Source organism: Zosterops lateralis, assembly GCF_965231275.1.
Source record: "Zosterops lateralis genome assembly, chromosome: 9".
Taxonomy (NCBI): Eukaryota; Metazoa; Chordata; class Aves; order Passeriformes; family Zosteropidae; genus Zosterops; species Zosterops lateralis.
In genome coordinates, this window is record NC_139769.1 from 19345103 (window position 1) to 19366754 (window position 21652).

At 37.6% G+C, this 21652-nt stretch overlaps 1 protein-coding gene across 2 annotated transcripts in view; it reads left to right on the forward strand.

Annotated features, from left to right (window-relative positions):
• The first annotated feature begins 39 nt into the window (after positions 1-39).
• LOC310912866 (putative oxidoreductase ZK1290.5) overlaps positions 40-21652 on the forward strand; it is a 44542-nt gene continuing 22929 nt past the window's right edge. For both annotated transcript variants that reach the window (XM_083867821.1, XM_083867822.1), the window contains exons 1-3: positions 40-138; positions 13109-13357; positions 19868-19969. In XM_083867821.1, the coding sequence (XP_083723947.1) occupies positions 54-138; positions 13109-13357; positions 19868-19969 (436 nt within the window). In that variant the 5' untranslated portion in view covers positions 40-53. The remainder of the gene's footprint in view (positions 139-13108; positions 13358-19867; positions 19970-21652) is intronic.

Consider the following 21652-nt stretch of genomic DNA (forward strand, 5'->3'; position numbering starts at 1 on the left):
GCCGTCGGGGCGCAGGGGAGGCCGGGAGTTGTAGTCCCGAGCCGCAGCGGGTTATGGCAGCGGCGGGCGGGCCCGGTCCGGGCGGTGTCCCCGCGGTGCCGGTCGCCAGCGGCCACAGCATCCCGGTGCTGGGGCTTGGTAAGTGGCGGCGAGCCTGCCCAGAGCCCGCCCCCTTCCAGAGGCGTTGTGGCAGGGCGGGGGTCACCCCGGGGCCCGGCCGGGCCGGCTGGGCCGGTTCGGCGCTGCCCTTGGCCCGCAGCCGGACTCGCCGCAGGGCAGCCCGGAGCGGGGCCTCCAGCCGAGCTGGGCTCCCTCCGAGAGCCCCTGTGCTGCCGGGTGACGCTTCGTGCTTTGCCACATGGACCAGCCCGGCCTGCTGGGCAGCGCTGTTGTTGTGTTCGGAGCACGCCGCTCCCCTCCACCTGACCCGGGGCCATGTGCCGCGGTTTGGGTGTGTTTCCTTACGAGGCTGGGAGCAGACTCTCCTGTAGAGCAGACTCTCCTGATAGAATTCACCTTGCTGCACCTGTTCCACTGAGATCCTCTGTAGGAATCTCGGCATCTGTGAGGCACAAGGGAATGGTGCTTGATGATGATGAATATTTGATGCAGCTGTCTCTTACACAGTCACTATGTAGTCAGCAAAATGGCTTATGTTGTTCAAAAAATTACTATTTTTTTTCCTTTTATTTTTTGGTTGATTATTTTAACCTGTAACACTTAGTGCCAATTTACTTTTCTTGGAGATTTTTTTAAATCAAATTAAAGAAAACATAACGTAACTAGTCTTTTTTAGAGAATGGACTTGGTTGTCTTATGTCCATTGTTTCAGTATATGCTGAACTGTGCTTCAGACTGTCTACAGAACCACCTTTTTATTGGAGGGTGTAATACATTTCTTGGGTTATGAGAAGAATAAACTGACTAGAAAGTAGACATGCAGAAAGACTCCTTTGTACTCTCCACCCAGTAGCTGCTCCCTGTCCTTTTCCTGTATTGGAAAGTTCTAAGAAGTCTCTTATTACACCTGAACTCATACCACAGTAAATGGATAGTGACATGCAAGAAAATCAAGTTTGGATTTTTCTGGCCTGGTAACTTCTGCCAGGTATGGCTTTCCAGGAGCTTCTCTTAAACTTTCAAAGAACGTCTCTTGACTTACAGTGGTGGTGTTGTCAAGAACAGGATTTGGTTCTTTGATGTCGCTTACTTGTCTTGCTAGAGTAACACTTTACATATTGCCTTATATAGTCTGCAGATCTTGGAGGATTGTGTAATAGACAGGAACCAGTCAGGTCGTTTTAAGAAACCTTTCAAATACGCTGCAAAATGGTGAGAATTTAAGAAAAGAAGGGAGGAAAAAAAAAAAGGGTGAAGACTTGCCCCACTTGCATTTGTGGTCAAGCTATAAATACTACGATATGCAGCCCAGCACAATGGGATCTTTATGGTAGCTGTTCTCACTTAACTTCTCTTTTCCACACTAATGGCTTATTTTTGTTACAGTCTTACTGCATTAACTAATATTTGCAGTGCAAAAAATTTACTTGGATATGATGTAGAGGCAGACTTTCTTAAATGAGGATGCATTTTCTGCAGGATTTAAGATTTGTTTGTCATTTCTTACCCCTCTAAATATGCAGACCTTATTGTTATCTGGTCCCTCAAAGACGGCTTTAATAGATACAGATATTGCCTCTGTTGCTAGATAATCTTTCTAAAAGCTTCAGAGAGATAAATATGATGAATATGCATAAAGATGCTTTCAACTATCCAGTTGTGTCACCTGCAAGGCAGCTCAGATAGCTTTGCAAGTTACTTCAAACTGATGGAACCCCTTTTGTAGTATCTGAGAGCTGAATTAGAAGACAGGCAATGTGTTTCTTGGCCAGAACATGTTACTCAAGAGAGTGCAACAACACCCTGGAATAGCATTCTGTCAAAAATATCTCTTCTTCCTGTTCAAGCTTCAGTAATCAAGAGATATTTGTAAGGGTGGTTTTTTGGTTTGGTTTCCTTTTTTTTTTTTTAATGGGTTTCTATGCCACAGGTTGTCATTTGTATAGAAGTTCAGTAAGTTGGTCAAGGTTTGATGGAAAAGGGAATATGGGGAGAAGGAGGTTAAGTCTTTCCTTAGATTACTGTTCTCTTTCTGGGGCTCTGTGCTCTTGGAGAAACTGTTCTCAGTGAGAAGGATCCATTAAAATCTCTAGTGAGAAAGACAAATTTGTATACCACAGAAGGCCATGGAGTGTGCAGAATTTGTGTTCAGTCTGAAGGGTTACTTGGAATAACATGCCAGATTGTATACATCCAAAATTTCCTGTCTACTTAGATGCATATTCTTAGTGTCTTGTGTCTGGCAAAAAGACCAGTCTACCAGCAATGGTAAAACAAGCTGACTTTCCTGAGACACCAAGCAATTATTGTAAGGCAGCTCATTTTTCTGTTAGAAATATGTTGTATTGCTAAAGTTTTAATTAACAGATAAAGATAATGTGCACTTTGTTTATTGTACAATTGTGAAAACTGCTGGTAGCTTTATGTTTCATATGCTTTAATGCTAACTGTTGTGTTAGCCAACATTATTCATGTGCAGAGGGTCAGGCATGTTTATGGTCAATTTTCATTACAAAGGCTGCTTTCTCCTGCAGTAGGCTCAAGTCTAAAATGAATTGGCATTTTGGCCCTAATACTTGTCTCAAGTGTAAATCTATGCCCCAGAGAGTACATTACCTCACAGTGGCTGTAGATTGCGTTAGAAAAAGGATACATTCACTATCTTGCCAATAAGATAAGTGTTTTAGAAGTGCATGGCAAATAACTGAAATAAAACGTGACACTGTTTAGAAGTTACAGATGTAGTTACACTTTGCCATAGGAGCTACATGTGTCTGAGAATCTGTTGGTAAGACTTTGTAATGTAGTAGAAAATTATATTCTTACAGTTCCTTAACTGCAGAATGCTTGGTGCTTACTTAAAGCAGCATCCTCAAAAATTTATCACGTCTCAAAATGCCGTACACAGTATCATCCTTGTCAGGTTTTGGAAGAAAAATGCATAATTTGAACTATTCATGCTTACTTCTGTTAAGTAGGAAGATCTCACATAGACAGTTGTCACTTCCTTTTTTTTTAAGTCTGAGGAGTGAAAATGCCACTCTATGGCATTACAGTTCAGTAGCACAGGGGCTTTTCTTCCTGTAACTGAAATGTTAGGACTTTTGTCAAGGTCATCTGCTGAATGCTTGACATCACTTCAGGATTGTTTTGATACTTACTATTGAAACTCTCTTCACCCCCTTTATATGATAGTTCTATTCCCATTAGGATGGGGTTTTGTGTGTGTGTGGTTTTTTCTTTCTTAATTTGTTGTTTTGTTTGGGTTTGTTTTTTTTTTAGGGATGGTAATAATTAAGTTCAGGTGGCTTGGTCAAGTGGCCAGTGATTTCTTAAAAAGATGTGCTGGTGATACCAAAAATACATAGAATCTTTTTGTGTAATATTGCTGTCTATATAATCTTTGGGGCAGCTAGAATTAATAACAGCTTGATGAGATAAAAAAGTCTCTAATGATACCCTCCTATTAAAGAATAAAATTAATTGCATGCTTGTTTGGGAAGAGCCATCAACAAAATAATCAAGTCTTTTTACTCATTTTGCCTTCTTCAGGTCAAACACTGAGTATTTTATCATTAGTAATAATGTTGTTTACAGAAGGTCATTCAAGAATGCCCAGCATCATTATTGTAGGTACTGTAGCTGGGAAAGCAGTCAGGTGCTGCTCTGAGCAGCTTCTGGTCAAACAGCCAAAGCCTGGAGGAAGGTAACAAACACACAATTCCTCCAGACTCAAGGGAAACCATTAAAATATCTCTGTCCTCATTTCAGGGTATCTCACAGATAACGTTCCTGATACTCTGCTGTACCCTTGTCTAAGTAAATAAATCATAAAAGTAAGTTTTGACACATCTTTATTTTGCTGATTGCATGAAGACATCTCATCATTTGCATTGCAACCACTCAGGACTTGTATTGTTCCCAGTTCTTTTCACAACAAATAAACCTCCTGGCAAAACACACAGAATCAGATTGCTCCTCTTTCATTGCATCAGATTGTGTTGTGTTGGTTTGTTTGTTTGTTTGTTTTTATCAAAATGATACATAAATTTAAATCTTAATGCTGAATGGAAGTATTTTAACATTCCATTATGTATTACTAATCCAGTTACCTACTTCTTAATTATTAAACCTAGAGTTGCTTATTCTCATTCTTAAACTTAGCTGTGGTCAAAAAAAGACCCAGTGCTGCTGGACTGGAATAAAATGAGATTTTTCTTTTCAATTCAATGGCAGTAGAGTCAAGCCTTCACTTCTTTTCATTTTCTACTGTTACGGCCTTCTTTTTCCAATTCATGACTCCTGTTTCTTCATGGCTTTGGTTCTTACGGAAATTTATGGAACAGTGGTCCTGGTACCAAGACCTATGGCACTCCCTGCTATTAATCTTACCCTGTAATAAGAATTGGCTGTTTATTTCTTCCCTTTGTTTTGTGTCTCAACCATCTTTTTTATTCTCTTGAGGCTCGGCTTCTCACCCATGGTTACCAACTTGTCTTAATAGCCTCTTGTGATGAACAAAATGCCACCTTTATAAATCTTTCTGTCTCAATTCATCCAGTTTTTCAGTAGATCTGACCTTGAGAAGTTGTACTTGATCTTTGAGGGCCTCCAGATATTTATTTAACTTCTCTCCTGTACGGAATGTGGCCATATCCCAGGCAGCTGGGTGTTTGTAGACAGTGGAACAAAGCAGTGTCCTCTCCCAGCCTGACTAAGTCTGGTGAGCTCCTACCTTCCTTGCTTTCTTCCAGCTTCACCTCCTTCCAGCCTGGTGCTGTTTTACTCCTTAAAAAAAGACTGAATGCTATACAAGTGTTGTTTTAAGGGATACTAATAAATGCATCTGGGTTAAAATGCTGGGCCAACTTTTGCTTACATCAATGTCTACACAGTACAAAAGTATTCTCCTTTTTTTCTGAGGGAAGGTGCTGCTTTGTCTCTGCTCTCTTATACACCTACAAACCTATGAGGTCACCTTTTTATATGTTTCCTGGGGATTTTACCTTATATTATGGCATATGAAATGTGATTAAATTAATTGCAGAAAAACAACTTCCTTTCTCACGCTGGATTTTTTTTGGTAATCACTGTATTGCTGATGTGGTACAGATGTATTTTAGATGTCCTTTACTAAGTCTAAGTAATAAATAAATTTAGGTTTCTCCCACTGTTTAATAATTAAAACTTCTACCAGGATAAGCAGAGGCACTTCGTGTCTATGCTTTTAACTTTCCTTTGCCATTAAGACTTTTAAATGGTACAAGCCTAATTCCCCAAGAGAAGAACAAATGATTTGTAAGTAGTTCGAAATTAACATGGAAACAAGCTCCAGTATATATAATTTTTGTATTTCAGCATGTTTCTTTAGTGTAAAAAAATTATACCAAACTTTAGGGATGGGGGGAAGAGAAAGCTAAGCTTTTATTTTTCAGCCTTCATGGAGCAGATTTTAGTCATCATACCTTGTTTTCCTTGCCAGAGCTTGCTAGCAAAGTTTTGGCAGCATTGAATGGTGATGTCACATGCTGCTGTAACCTGAATTGCAGTAGTTCCTCATGCCACCAAATGGGGAGAAGAGAGGTACTAATTCCTGAACTCTCTTCAGTTCTAATGTTTATGCAAAGTACAGCACGGAGAGTGATACAAAATCCTTGTTAAAGAGGAAGGAGGGAGAGAGGGGGGAAAGCCCTCTTTGTGGCTTTGCAGCAGTTTCATAACTTGAAGGTCTGTTTGTCATTCTTAGTGCCTGAACGGAGGCGCTTTGCATTCTAATGCGGAGAGGTCTAAGGCTGGATGTGCAGTGTGAGAGGAGGGGCTGGAGGAGATGTTATTTGTCTCAGAGGCTTCTAGAAAATGCATTTTAAATTCTTAAGATGATGCGGGGGAAAATAAGCATTTAACCAGAAGTGTTGTTAATTGCTCAGTTTAGTTTGCAGTAGGGGAGCCGGGTTGTTGCTGTCCCGGGAGCTCACGAACACAATTAGTTATCAGTGGGACACGGGAGCTCAGCCCTCGCAGTGTCACATGGAGGATCTGTCATCCTTCACAAGTGCACTTGGCAAGTAAAGGGCACTGCTGTGATGTCAGAAATTACCCTTCAGCTTGAATTAGGTTATCACAATGGTAATTATTGTACATACATTTTCATTGTGTAAGGCTATGAGTCACTACAAATCACAGTTCTCTTTATAACTTTTTCCTATAATATTATCTTTACAGTATTTTAAGTGGCTTTGAATTATTGGTCTCATGTTCAACTGTGCATTTTAAATTTGCCGTCCCTCTACATAATTGGATGTTGGCTATGTGTAATTATAAATTATTTATATAATTTATTTTTAAGTCAACCTTTCACAGCAGGAATGATTTTGATAATGTTCTAATTAAGTATAGAGTATGGGCTTAGTATTTTATTTTCTTTTGATCATTCTTTTTTGTGGAAGAGGAGAAAAATTGTCATGGGTTTGTCTCATTTGTTGTATTTGTTTCATTTGTAAAGTATCTCCAAATGTCTAATGTTGATTAACTAATATCATCCTTATCAGATGGAGTAGTCTAAGGACATGTTTTAAAAAGGAAGGAAAATAATATTTTTGTTCAGTCTGTTTATTTGCTGCACATAGTAAATATCCTTAATAGTTATAAAGTTAAAGGTTCTATCAAGGTATGGTAAGTATTGGAAGTAATTTCAATTGAGTTAAGAAGAGAATAGAATGAAAATAATTTAAAACTGGTTCACACCAGCAATTCTTCGTGCACTATTAACTGCTAAGATCTAGTCACAAAACATTATTCTGTGGAGAAAAGGTTTAGTGAACCCTAGAAATTGGATTTGATTTATGCCAGAAAATCTGCCTTTTCACTGCTTGAGATTTCTATGGAAGGAAGCCACAGTCTTTTACCAAATGGTTTCTAAGGTAACATCTTATAGCAGAGCATCTGAAACCAATTTGGTTGTTAATGAGAAATAGTTCTCACGGTGGTGGGAAAGTGTGGAGTGAAAGAAAGGCTTCAAGATCTGGCAGTCTGTCTGTAAAGGCATTTAAATAAATGTGTGCTGCTGCTCTGCTTATGAAATTTCTACATGAATTACACATTCATAGTTGCCTTCCAAATGTACAGGTCTTTTTCCAGATTTTATTGATAGATTCTTCATGATTAAAATATTTGACTACTACCGATGAATAATTTAAATAGCTGGCACTTTTCCAGTGGAAATCTCTTTACTATTGCAGAAAAAATTTTTTGCATTTTTGGGGTGATAGTTCTTTGTGCTGCCAGAAATACATTAGTGAATTGGTGGCATATCAGAGCAGTAGCATCCCACTGATATCAGATGCCACTTGCAGACTTTCTGAGAAGTTACTCTTGCACCTACTCGCTGTCTAAGGTTCTGAGGAGATAAATGGTGGGTCAGTGAACAGAAATATGTGGTCATTTTGCAGAAGATGATCTGACTATCCTTTGCAGTCAGAGCCTCTTTGGGACAGAGGGAATAGAGTGCTTCTGTCAACAATGGCTCGTTGCCATTTCTTCCTTCCTCTCAGGAAGAGAGAAAACCAGCAATTCTGGCTTCCCTTTCCCTGGATACATAATAAACATGTAATGGCTCTCTCCTACCCTCTTGCCTTGAGGCAAGGCTGTATTCCTGCATTTTGTATCTTGATGCCTGTGGAAACTTGCCTGAGTAGAATTGCAGAGTTTAAAATCATGCTTGCTTACTTTTTTTGCTCCTGTTACTGAATTCTCTTAGTGTGTTCTGGGTCGCACAGGGGAAAAACAGTCCCAGAGTGACACCTTTACACTAAGCAATGGATCATATTTAGCAGACAAACAAGCAAACAAAAGAATAAGAAAGAGAAGCATTATGAATGTAAAACTTACATACTAAAAAGCTTAAACTATTCATAATCCAAAAAATTTCTACAGAGGCAAGAGAAACTTGCCTTAAATGACTGAGTTTTAGATAAACCTGTGTGCTGCTTTTGTTCTGGGAGTCTGCTTAGTGTCTGTCCATTATTGTTGATGGTGTTCTACCAGTATTTTCAGAAGCCCATTGTCTCCATAGGCTTCATTACCTAAAGGAGCAGCTTCCCTATTTTATTGGGCGCCAGTCTTGTACTCTGAATAAAATATCCAAGTTATTTTGTAGAAGTAATTGTTATTAAATTTGGATCTGTTACATTGAAATATTCTCTAGTTGCCTCATGAAAATTGTAGAGTGTAGTAGCTTCATAGTGAGGTTGACTTTGGTTTCACCTGCTGCACAGGGAAGCCTCACACTCTAGAAAGAGAGAGGATCCTTGAATACTTTGTCACCAGATGCTGCACAGGATTTTCAGAGTAACTGACCCTGTTAGGATAAAACTATGCCAAATAGTTCACTGTTTCTGTTTCTCACTAGAATCCAGTGAGAACACTTGGATTCTAGTGCTGTGGTAATGGAAAGTTTGTGTGATTTTATCAGCTTGTCTGAGAGCAACAGTAGGGATGGTGTTGGGGAATATAACAGAAAGAAGGGCCCCAGGAAAAAAGTTCATGGAGAAGGTCTTTCTGATCCTTTGTTGATTGGCTAGGACACAACTGTGATTTTTAATTTGAATAAAAGCATTTATAAAATCAAATTATTTAACTGCTACTGCTAAAGGGGGAACTTGTTTTGCTCCATCCCTTGCCTGAAATTCAGTGGGTTTTCCTCCCTGAGGAATTATTCAGGGTCATGAATAATTCTGAAATTGTACTCTCTTTTTTTTGGCCATTTAACAATTGGAGTCAGCTTGTCAGAGAATCATATGAATACAAAATCAGAAGGAGGATGTAAGACAGACAGCAAGGACAGCAAGTGAGGATTGTCTGTCCTTGAGCCTTTCCATAGAAGAGGAATGTGGTTTTGTGGATGCGTTAACAATTAACCTTGAAATGTGTTATATGTTCTTTTGCATTATGTATGGCCATTTTATGTTTTAGCATCACATTTGCTCATCAAGTAATTAGGAAATCAAATTATATAAACACCAAAAGATTCAATATATTCATTAGATATATTTGATTGATGTAATATTGAAATAGTAGAAATAAAACTAATAGAATCAGGTATTTCAAACCTGGCATGGTATACAACACCATATATACACAATGAGTGTGTAAAAGAAAAGAATGTTTGGGCTTTTGCTTTTGGGAGTTTTTAAGTGATTACTTGGAGATAAAAATATCAGCAAGGAATGGTATTTTTACAGGTGTTTTCTTTGTCAACTCTTTGAATTTAGTACTGATGTCAGAAGATCATTAATCTCTGATGTGATCTCTAAATATTCTGGCTGGGGTTCCACCAGCAGGAACTTTTCCAATGTTATTCCACTGAATTCAAGTAGCCAAAGTTATTAATGTCGCTGGACATTTTTATATATTCAAATGAATAATCGTTTCACATTTCACAAAGAACATGACACTTTGCCACAAAGGGAGGGAGAAAGCAGGGAGAGAAAGCAGATCCTGGTTCTGTTTTGAAAAACTGTTGGTGCTTTGGATCTCTGTAGTTCTACAGCTTTGTGAGGGAGAACAGAAAGTTATTGAGGCTGAGAGTTGAGACTGTGCATAAATCTGGGAGGGGGGATAGTGGGTGGTTTGTGACTTGTTTTACATATTTGGTGGGGTCAGGGGTGGAGATGTTGCTGATTTTCTGTTTTTGAGGGGTTGGGGGTGGTGTTGCTGATTGTCATGTTGGGTTTTTTTCCCCTGTAGCAGCTGCATTGTGAACAGGAGTCTGCCTTTCTAATAATCTTTGTATCATTTTATGGGTTGTCAGAGCATTTTCTCACTCCAGTTTTGATGGCAGTGTTCATCAGGGTACCAAGAAAGTGATGAGTAACTGTGACAAAATAACAGTGTAAGCAATTAGCTTACTTGCCATGGATTAGTGTCCTCTGACCTATCCATATTTTCACTGCAGCATCCTTGCCCCTTACAACCACCAGTTTTTCACAAAATCTGTAGGAATGTAATTGTCTTGCACGTCTTGCACTCTGTCAAATTTGGCTTTGTTTAGTCAGTGAGGTAACAGTGCTATTTCTCTAGGAAACAAGTTAAAATATTAGCTAAAAAATAGGAAGCTTTTCCAAACTTACTTATATTTGACATAGTTTCTTGAAAAGAACTCCTATTTCTTATCAGCAAATTCTAGGGAAAAATGTATTAAATATTTTTAGGAAGGGGATGGAAAGGGTGCAAGTTCACACTAGTTCTAAATGCATGATTAGATTCTGTCTTTACATATATATGTACAGTGTGAATTACATCTCTGAGCAAAGGGGAATCCCAAACCTGTAAGAATGTTAATGTGTTCAAATACCATTGTTTGAATTTCTAATAGAAAAAGAATTTCAGTCACTTCACTTTTGTCATCTTTCTGCATCTTTGACTAGTCACTTCATTAATCACATGTAAATACAGGAAAAGTTTCTGTGGTTTCTAAAGTCTAGAAGTGTTATATTAGTAGCATAATTAACTTAATAACCTATTGTTCATGATTAAGTTGGCTTGCAAAGTGGTAATATTAAATAATTGTTGATTTCTTTTTAATTACTGTGTAGTGGACAAGGACTGTTGTAGTTAATTTTTAGGCATAGAAATTGAGATAATTTCCTCCAGATTGATCTTGCTCTCTTTATTTTTTGTGTAACAAGTGTGCATGCCATCACTGAATGGGGAACAATAGCAAAATTATTCTGATTTTTCCTTCTTAACCACTTTCTTCTGTTAACTTAAAGGGTTAAATTAAAAAAAAAAAAAAAAAAAAAAAAAAGTTGTTTGTCCTAAATGTTCTTACTGAAATCCATTATGCATGAAAAGAGTCCGAGTCCATTTGCAAGACCTCTAAATGAACTCCATTCATTCTGTGCTTAGAAATGTCCATTCAGCCAGAAAGAGACACAATAGTTACAACCTCATTTATTTTGCACCAGTACCAGCATATTAAAACTGAAGGGTTTGTTGTGAAGAAGTATAGTAATTTTTCTGTGCTAGTTATATAATTCTGTAATAAAATTCCTTTAGGATTTGAATAATGTAAAATTGCATATATATTCTTTGCCCATAATTGTAGTGTAGTAGCATTGCAGTCATCTAAAATTTTTAAACGTTCATGACAATTTTGAAATAGCTATTTTGAAAACCAAGGTGACTTAGCTGAAGTTATTTTGATATTATATAAAGGAAGTTGTAAAGGCATTTATTTCAAGTTGGTTCAGAAATTAAGCCAATTAGTAATCATAATTAGTGGCTATTAAAAAGTATTTTAAGTTTTATCTTTTAGAACATTAAAGCTTTGTTCATGTTTGGGAAATAAATTACTTATTATATACATGTGAAAATTGTAGGAATGTAGTACTATAGTTGCATCACTTTAAAAGCCATGAGGATAAGTCAAGAATTCACTACTCCACATTTTGTTGGCCTCAAATGTAAAGTGGAAATTGTCCTTTTGTGATCAGCAGGATGTCGTGATCCTGATGCGTATGGGTGGGACATCAGACCATATTATATCTTACTTTAAGTGACTTTGAGTGTTGAGCAACATTCACTGGCTTTCCTTCTAAGATCAGGAATGAGCAAAAATGATAAGCATTTAGGAAAACCTGGTTCATCTTCCATGCAACTGGGACTTTTCTCAGTTCTCCTCATCGATGTGTGCTGTTATAAACCTGTGAGAGAGTCCTGCAGCCTCCTCTGGGTGTTGTTGCTCTGTCAGGGTTGGGGGCTCTGAGGAAGAGCCTTTGGTGCTTTCAGTTGTCGTTTTCCTGCCAGGCTGGGGGCATCTGCAGGGTCATTTCCTAATGTGCAGGTACTGATTGGGGTACAAATGAGTACCGTGTTTGGAGGGAAGGAGGAGGATAAGAGCAGGTATGAATTTCAGTTTAACCTGGAGTCCTTTATTCATTTATTTAGATTTAGCAGTGGCTGAAGCCCTGCTGTTGTGGCCTGTTCAGGGCTGTGTCCCAAGTAGGTGACAGAGCCATTTCGTGCTGCCTGTTTTTATGGCATGAGGGCCTTTAAGTGCTAATCATCAGCTTGGAAGGAGGTGACTTTGGGAGCTGACTGGAACTGACTGAGCATTTCCTCCAACAAACTGTAGAAAATACTGTTTGTGGGAAGTGTGTGGAGTGAGGGTGAATGGGTGAGGGGCTCATGGCAGGAAAAACAACTAACAGGAAAGGGTAAGTAGAAACATCATCCTCCTTGCTCTCAACCAGTTCTTTATCTGGAGTCCTCCTGCTGGTTGCTCTTCCTGCTGAGTCTCCTCCTCCTTCCGTCCCCTTGACATGCAAAATACAGTCCAGTGAATCCCCACACAATGACAGTAACAGGATTTTGTTACTGAAACTCCCTGCATGTCCATTATGTGACTCTTTTGTAGGATGGCATTGTTTTGGTTACTGCTGAATTTGACATTATGTGAATGGCACCTGCAGTGTGGCCCAGCCTGGGATTGTACAATGCAATAATGATTTCAAGCTACCAGGAGTTCAACAGTTGAACAGAAGTAAAGGTTTCAGGATAGGCTTTTTGCAAAGTAAATGGTTTCAAAAGTTGTTAAGGTCTTGAGGGTTTTTAAAAATATTTTCAACTGTAAATGTTATGTTTTTGTATGAAAATGAAGAGACATACAGTAATTTTCCATTAAGTATGTGTTTTCTCTTTGATGATTTTCAGCCTAGCTCTTTGAATCATTTATTTACGGTTAAATGCTGTTGATATTTGATTTTGATGGAGTTGCTTCTGATCAGCACCAACTTCTCCCACTTCATGTATTTTCCAAGCCTAAAGATCAGTCAGTTCCCCTTTTTTTTACTATTAGGAAATGAAAACTAAATAAGAAGTTTTTATGACGATATATCAAAAAAACAAAAAAGGAAAAATTGAAAGCAATGATAAGATCTGCCCCTCATAATTCACTGCTGACAGTTCACTTCTGCTTTCGTGTGTGTAGGTACTTCCCACCGGGGTGGCTATTCCCATGGCGCCGTGCTCCATGCCCTGCGGAGATGTGGCATTCGTCATATCGACACGGCAAAGAGATACGGCTGTGAGTCCCTCCTGCGAAGGGCCATCAGAGACAGCGGTGTGAAACGAGAGCACCTCTGGATAACCACCAAACTCTGGCACACTGATTATGGCTATGAAAACACAAAAAAGGCCTGCTTGGAGTCGTGTGAAAGACTTGGTGTTGAATATCTTGGTATGAATCTTTACATGTAGCTCATTTGTTGTGCTTTCCATGGGAGTACTTGCAAAGATGAATGAGTTCTGAAAATAAATAATGTAGTACAGATGGGTCACAGAAACCAAATTCTGCCTTTATTTACACTTTTGCAGGTTTCTTGTTCTGTTTGTTCTCTAGCAAGTTCACATGCACACAGTTGAGAGTACAAGTTTTTTTCTTGCTGCAAATGTTTTGTAAAGCTTTTTTTTTTTTTTTTTTTTTTTTTTTGTTAAATTATTTGAGGAACAACTACCTCAGTTTTCTATATTTTGCTGAAAACACCCAGAACCTATGAAACAAGGATTCATAGACTACAATAATATATTGTCAAACAAAGATGCCTGGTTTCTTCTGTGATCTGTTTTCTTTTTCTTAAGAATGGGGGTCCTTTCTAAAACTTACTTTGTGGGTCTTTTAACTTCTTAAAATTCTGAATACTGCCTTTGATTTGGTCTGTTTGGTGGAATATTCTTTGGAGAAAATGTTAGAAATATCTACAAGAATTGAGAAAACTAAAATTAAAGCTTAACTAACACTGCATTTATAAATTTACCCTGATCATAAACTCCTTGTTGTCAAAGATGTGATATTGTTACACCCTTATTAGACAGGCAGAGTTGCAGTCATGATGCCAATTAATTCTTTGCAACAGGTCATAGAAGAGGAGGTACCTGAAAATAAACATGGTATAGCTTATTTTAGCAATAAACTAACTTCAATGAGGAAGTGAATTTTACTGAATTAATAATGTATAATATTAATGGCAGCTGTGTGCTGTATTCACTGCCTTTTTTTGCCTGAGTACTTTACAAGGTGAACAGGGAAAATTTTCCGTCTGTTAGAGATACTTGTATGCACATCTTTGGCTCCACTCTTTCTGGAAATGTATCCCTTAACTTCCTCCACAGGTACAGAATAATGCAAAGGAATGAAAATTCCACTTTGTCCTGTGCAAATGCAGGACACTGCAATAAGAATTTCATAAACAAAGTTTCAAGCCCTGACTTTCTCCTTTAAACTGAGAACATTATTATTCCTCCTCTCTGTTTTCTGTTTGTTATATTTTGTGTTTGCTTTCTTTTTCTTCTGCTTGCTCTGGCACTGGTGCTGAATGTTGATGAGAGGAAAACTTGACTCACTTCCAAGAAGTCATTTGCAGTGATTCCTTCTAGTACTGTAAGTTGTTCTTACTATCTCAGGTAGTAGACTGGAGTAGATGCTCACACAAATACTGAGTTTCTGCTAAGAAGAAATGCCTGGAAGAAGAAAAAGAGTATCTGAGAGCAAGAAATGTGCTAATGCTGTCACCATGTGACACATGAGACTTCTTGTGCACATATTACTAAGACCAGTTTAGGAATGTTACAGCTGCCTGCACAATTAGTCTCCATACTAGATTTTCCCTCATTTTTTATATTTTTGTTTTGGTTCTTTAATACTCTCTGCTATCTTTCCTCCTTCTTCACCTTTCTTTCACTGATGTAGAGATGTCTCAAAAATTTATAAAGCTGTTCCTGAACCACTTAGTCTGCCATAGTGACCTAAATTGATGGTGATCAGAATAAATTAGAATTCCCTGATTTCATTCTATGGTATTAACCAGATGTGTGAGGGTTCACATCTTCTGTAGAGGTACACAGTTTGTAAATAAAACTGAAAGATCCTAAAGAATGTATCTGTGATGTTAGATCATCACAGATGTGGTGATGGTGGAGGGAAAGTTATTAATTCAGAAGAGTGCAAAAAAGAAAAGCTACAGGAGCCCTGGCAGCTAAGTGTGCAGCTAAGGTCTTCGTTCATGTTAATTTTCTTGAGGGTCCTTATGAGTTACCCAGTTCATTCATAAAGACTGAATAAGAAATCTGAGAAATAATCTAGCAGGAATTAATAAATCTGTGCATTATCAGTATATGGAATGTGAGCTGTTAAAAGTAGTCACAGCTTTTTAAAAGAAAAAGTGCGCCATACAAAATACTTGTTAAGAAGCCTTTTCAGTGAACACTTTTTAGACAAATGGTACTAGGAGAGCAGTGTTGCAGGATTTTTATTTGAGCTGGTAGATTATATATCCGTGACATGATGGAAATCTGAATTATTTGTGGGCAGTGGTTGTAACAGATACTCTGCTCCTTGCATTTTCTAAATGTGATCCTCAACTAGCAGTCACAGTAAACCAATATGGAATGGCAGCAGATTTTACAGGTTTGGCAGTAGCTGAATACATTCCTTGGGATTTAGATCCAACCTCTAAAGTAACTTCTTGAATGCTCATTTGTGGGTCACTGAATTCATAAACAATTTTATTTTCCTTTTGACTGTTCTGAGTTTTTCCCATTCAGGCAAATCTGCCCTGTCACAAATCCCCAACTGGAGCTGGACAAATGCACTATCAGCATCTTCACTGTAATAGATCAATCACATGAAATGAATGTCTTATCATAATTCAGATTCTGTATTGCTTCAAAACACTTTGCAGATTGTTTCACATTGATCCTTGTTCAATAGGAGGAAACACAAAACAAAACAAAAAGGATTGAGTGAGAAAGAAAAATACATCATATCAATATTAAGTACAGTGACTGTTGAGAAAAGCAAGGAAATATGATTCCCAGCATTAAGACAGCTGGGAAACATTGCAGAATATACTTTTGCTTTTAGGCTTTGATAGAAAGCCAGGCTTGTTTTTCATACGACTAGGCTTGTTTCAATCAAATTTGACTTTTTTTAGAATACCTTATTAGGCGTTTGCATAGAATTGCCAACTTTTATTTCCACATCAACATCATGTTGGCTTTTAAATGTGTAAAATGGCCTGGTACTTTTCAGTTAAGAGGAAGTGTGTTGATTGTAGGTGCTGCAACCACTAAGAAGCAATAAGCCATTCTATTTTAAATGTCCGTGTGAAAAACAACTCAAGTGTTAGTTTTAGTTTTCCTGCACCACTGTGCATTGACATTTAATGACCTTCAGGCTCACTGCTCACTGCTGCACCATCACAGCCTGACTCTCCGCAAAGCATGTTTTAAAAAGCTCTTAAATACAAAAGCGGATTGTGAATGTTTGGAGGTTTTTTTCTTCTTTCTCAAGTGCATCTTGATACTGTGAATCAAGGTGGATTTTTTTGATTTAAAAATATTTTTTAAAAATATATTGTTGGAAGGCATCTCAAGATACTGATTAATCTTTCCCATGCTACGAGGCGCAACCTTGTTCTCAAGAAAAATGTAGTCAGTTCTTAAAAACCTCCAGTGATAGTTATACTTCTTGGTTATTAGAACTTTAAGCTATTTCAGTCAATGATTTAAAACTAATTTCTTGCCTCTAAAAGGAATTTAAGAGTGTTTGTCTTCTTATAATACCCCAGGAGGGAAAATATTTCAAGCAAAAGAAAATGTGTGTGTGGGTGTAGGGTGTGAATGTGTGTACAAATAAAGATGAAATCATGGGCTTTGGTTTGTGAGGTGCTTGCTGTTTTTATTGGCCTGCAGGTATGATGGAAAGTTTTCTAAGAGCTGCTGTAGAAGTAAGGTCCTGGCTGTGCTGGGATGCTTTAATCAGGACTGGCAGAAGGACTGTTCTACTCTTTGTCTATGAGATAAGGCATCTTTGCCTCACATCTTTCATGAACACTTCTTGCAGTCAGGAAGACTGTACTTGGTGCTCCAGTAGATGCTTTCTAGCCCTAAGTGCCAATATTTTGAAATGTGAAGTAATCTTTATTTGAAGGAAAAAGCCTAAATTGAAATAAACATAATGGAATGATATGGGCACGGTGTACGTGGTAACAAAATCTTTCTACAATAAAGGACCAACAGCTCATCTTGTTTACTTTAGAGGCCTCAGACACTAATACAGAGAAAGGGGATGTGTTGCAATTTTTGGGTGTCCAAAGCCAGAGATCTTTCAGTTATCAAATCTCTTAAAAGTCTTTCTTTGGAGAATGTTTCAGTTTCCTGAGCTGAGTACAATGTATCTGTGTCTGTGGAAATCCATGATGTAACTATTTCTGTGCCCATTTGCAAGCTGTGGTGTCTAACTGAGTAGTCAGGCTTTTGGAGAAGTAACTGGCAGTGAAATTCTGCTGAAGTTTGAAAATTTTTGCTAAATGACATTTTATTGCATAGTTAAGCAGTTCTTATTAGTCTGGTTTAGAGAACATAGCAAGCAGCAATTAAAAATATATAATTCTTCTATTTTTCTGGGAGGTAGGTATCAGATCCCAGTAACTAATATCTACTTATGTATGACACTTGCTTTATACAAGCAGAAAAGTTGAAATACAAACATGGCAGTTTCTATGCAGTAAGGAGCCCCAGTAGCATATATAATTTTGGATCAAAATGAGCACTTGATATTTGCAATTCCTAAAGCTAATCCTTTGTGTTTATGTCTAATGTAAACCGGTGAAAATTTTATTGGCAACAGAATGTGAGTAGTCCTGAGTTTTGAACATAACTTCACCAAATCCTTTAATCAATATCCCAATACTAGTTTTCAGTTAAATGTCACAGAATTGGTGTTTATTCCAATACCATATATTGGTATTTACTTTTAATAAATACAACTTCATTTCTCAGAGAAATTAGTGAAGAAGTAATAATTGATAAATTGGTGATCAATAAGATTGCATGTGGAATTGGAAGTGGATCTTATGGATAAAAGGGGAAAGAGCAAGCAACTTTGCAATGTGATGCAAAACCAGATGCTGCAGATGATTATATATGAGTGATTATTGGCTTCTCTGAGCTATTGTATTTAAAAGTCCAAGAGTTTGAAATTGTATTTAAATGGGTTATTGAAATCAGGAAGTGCAAATATAGCTTGTGGATTTTGTGACACATGCAAATAATGTTTTCCTTGCTCCATCTCTAATGTATTTTACTGTACAGAAATCTGTACTGTTCTCATTAGATTCTTAAGGTAAGTAAAGCACATGCTTGTTGCAATGAGGTACCAAAATTGGAGCTGGTGTATTATAATAAATTTCATGTTACATTTTCATCTCAAATCAAGGTTGAATTTGTATTTTTAGAGGGGGAGAGCTAATGTACCAGCCCATGGATACAATAAGCATTAGTGTAGTCCTTAATTTGTAAATAAAAGGAACTTTTTTCCTTTTTTTTTGCCCCTCCATTTTTTCACAATTCCCAAAGCAGAGGATCTGTATTTTCACAAAGAAGTGCTGTAAATGAATGGTGTGATGTATTCAAAGAACAAAACATTCTTCTCATTGCAAACAAGTTTTTTTTGGTTTTTTTTTTTTTTTTTTTTTTTATTTCTTAACTCTATTCGAACTGCCAGAAAAGGAATATTATGAAACACACACACACACAAAAAGGTACACATCTCAATCATCTATTTATTTTCTCTTCCAGTTTTTCATCAGACTAATATATGCAGCAAAGACCAAAACCTGTTTGACTGGGATACCTGCAGTTACCTGTTTAATCTGCAGTTAGAATTTGAATAAAAATGTAATTGTTTTCCAAGTATCTCTAAATTTCTCCTTCAGAACGTCTAGCAGTGTCTACAAGCTTGGAAAGGAGTTAAAGATCTGTCATTTTTTAAATTTAAATCTGATTTGGAACTCCTGAGTCCAGTACATGTACATTTCCTCAATTTATGTTGGAAGTGCTTCCTTTTTCAATGGAAGGACAGGCTTCTCTTGCAGGAGCACAGCACACAAAGAGCCTCCTCACGAGGGGCAGTGCAGGGGCAGCACTGGTCCCTCCTCTCTGGTGACCAGTGACCCAAGGGATAGCATGGGAGCAGTGTCAGGGAAGGTTTAGGTTGGAAGTTAGGAAAAGGTTCTATGATTATATGATAATTTCATCAGCAGTAAATCTTAATTGTGTTTGAAATCGTGCTAACATTCCAAAAAATGTAATAAAGCATTATTTTCTTCCTTTAAAATATTATTTAAAAAATTCTTTTAAAAAATCACAAAGGCTGACATGAAACTGAGACAAAAATTCTGCATAAAGAATGCGCTCTAGTTTTCAACAGAAATCCGTAAGTGAAAGTATTCTTTAGAAAGGAAGAAGACAAACCCACTGCTGAGGCTGTATAAAATATCTGCAGAACTGTCAAACATATTTATCTTCTGTGAAATGGACAACTTGCAGCACTTAATAAGTAGTAGTCCACTCATAATTCCAGTGAGCAAAATCCTTTTGATTTAAATAGGGCTTGTTATGTGTGGAAAGTTTATTAACTGCATATGTGACCATGAAATTCTGATTACAGTGACCTAAACATGTGAAACATGTGCAAGTTCTGCTACCCTTAGCTGTTGATGTGATGTTATAGAATTCATTTATTACAACTAACTGAGTACATCCAGTAATGATCACTGGGTAGTAATTGGAGCTATTATGATGATAATGTGTTAGGGGCCACTGTGGAGGGAAAATGTTATCTCGTGTGGTTTGATATATTTATTTTTTGGACACTTTAATAAGCAGTTTGTCTCTGTTTCTTTTTTAGATCTTTATTTGATTCATTGGCCTGATGCACAAGTTCCAGGTAAAAGCAATCGAGAGGTCCGAGCTGAAACCTGGAGCGCGATGGAAGAGCTCTATGAGAAAGGTGATATAATAATAAAGCCTGTCTTGGAAAAAGGAATTATGGTGTGCTTTGGGATTAGGAGACTCATAGTGAGACATATTTGAAAACTTAACCTGAACTGCATGCTCATATTTCAGTGGAATTAAGTTTCAAAAATCTCTTTGAAAATTGCAGCATTAGCAATTTGGTCCTGGTTGTAAACAATATGTTGTCAGATTTTGTCCATGAGATTAATAATGACATGCACACTTTCCTGAGGAAATCTACTGATTCATGGAAATCTCTATGCTGCCACAGAACACCATTGAACACTGCAGAACATCTTAGTAGTAACCTCCTCTCTAAGTATAAATCATGCCAAGTTTTGTCTCCTTTAGATTTTTTTATAATTGTATGATGCCATGTTCTGATTTATCATATGTTGTGATATTTTATAACTGCATTTGTGTCTTAGAAGTTAACAAAATAAAATGGCTAGATGAGGAACAAGTACTCAACTGCGGATTCTTTGGTACTAACTTTTGGGAAGAATTTTCAAAGAACCAAGCTACTCTCTCAAATTTGGAGACCTCACTTTGATGTTCTGTGCACAGCAAACTTCAGTTTATGTTCATAGCTACAGGAAGAGTAGACTGTAGATTTAAGAGGAGGATTTTGCTCCTGAAGTATGCAGAATTATTAGAAATTATGTGAGAGAAGATCCTGCAATGCCATTCATGGACCATGTGGATCACCCTGTTTACAGCTTCAGAGAAGTTCCACCAGTGGGGAGAAGACTTCTTGCATAAAGTAATCTATCCACTGACCCAGAGCTACTGAAATAGTGATTGGTGCAGGGGAGTTGTACAAAGGCTGTTACAGGCTGTGTGTCACTCACAGCTTTACCAGAGCCTCTTACACTTCAATCCTTTGTTTACTTTTGCCATGCCTCTGCAAACACAGAAGTAAATTATCTTTGATACATCTTTTATTGACCATAAGGAAAGTTGCTAAAAGTGTTTTCTGCCATGTAAGACATTACGACATTCAGTTTTTAAAGGGGTGCTTTACTAGTATGACCTAGTATGTCAAAACATGAATAACATTTATATCCAAAGATGGATTATTCCACAATGCATTTCTGCTGTGAAGTGTTTTCTGGGGAGTATTTAAATTACTGCATGCCATTTGTGCCTAGATATGCCATCCTAATTTGCTACAAACAGGTTGTATTTTCCACATTCTATAATTATTCCTATCCTGTGGGATTTATTCTGCTTTTGTGTGCGTCTTCATGATCTTTTCTATCTTACAGGGTCTTTCTTTCTCTGTATCTTCCTAATGGAAAAGACTGTGAGCAACTCAGTGGTCTTTTAATAAGCCACTGGAAATACTATTGCTGTTCTCACAAACAGAGGGGAATATTGCTTTTCACCTTGGTCCCTATGCATGATAACTCTTTAAAGACATCTAATGCTAGATTTATTTTTCCTGTGGTTGCGTTTCTTCAGTGTTTTTTCAATTTCCACATTTCTACTCTCAGTCTTTTTCTGAATTTAAGCATTCTGTAGACTCATGATTCATTTAGCTGAGGATAAATTTTCCTGCTCTGGTTGTTGAAATTACCTCAGATCATTTACAGAGGAAGGAAAATTTAGTGGTCTGGTTGAGTCAAGTGCCTTCCTTAACTTCCACACTTTTGCTTAAGGGGATACAGACTCTGGA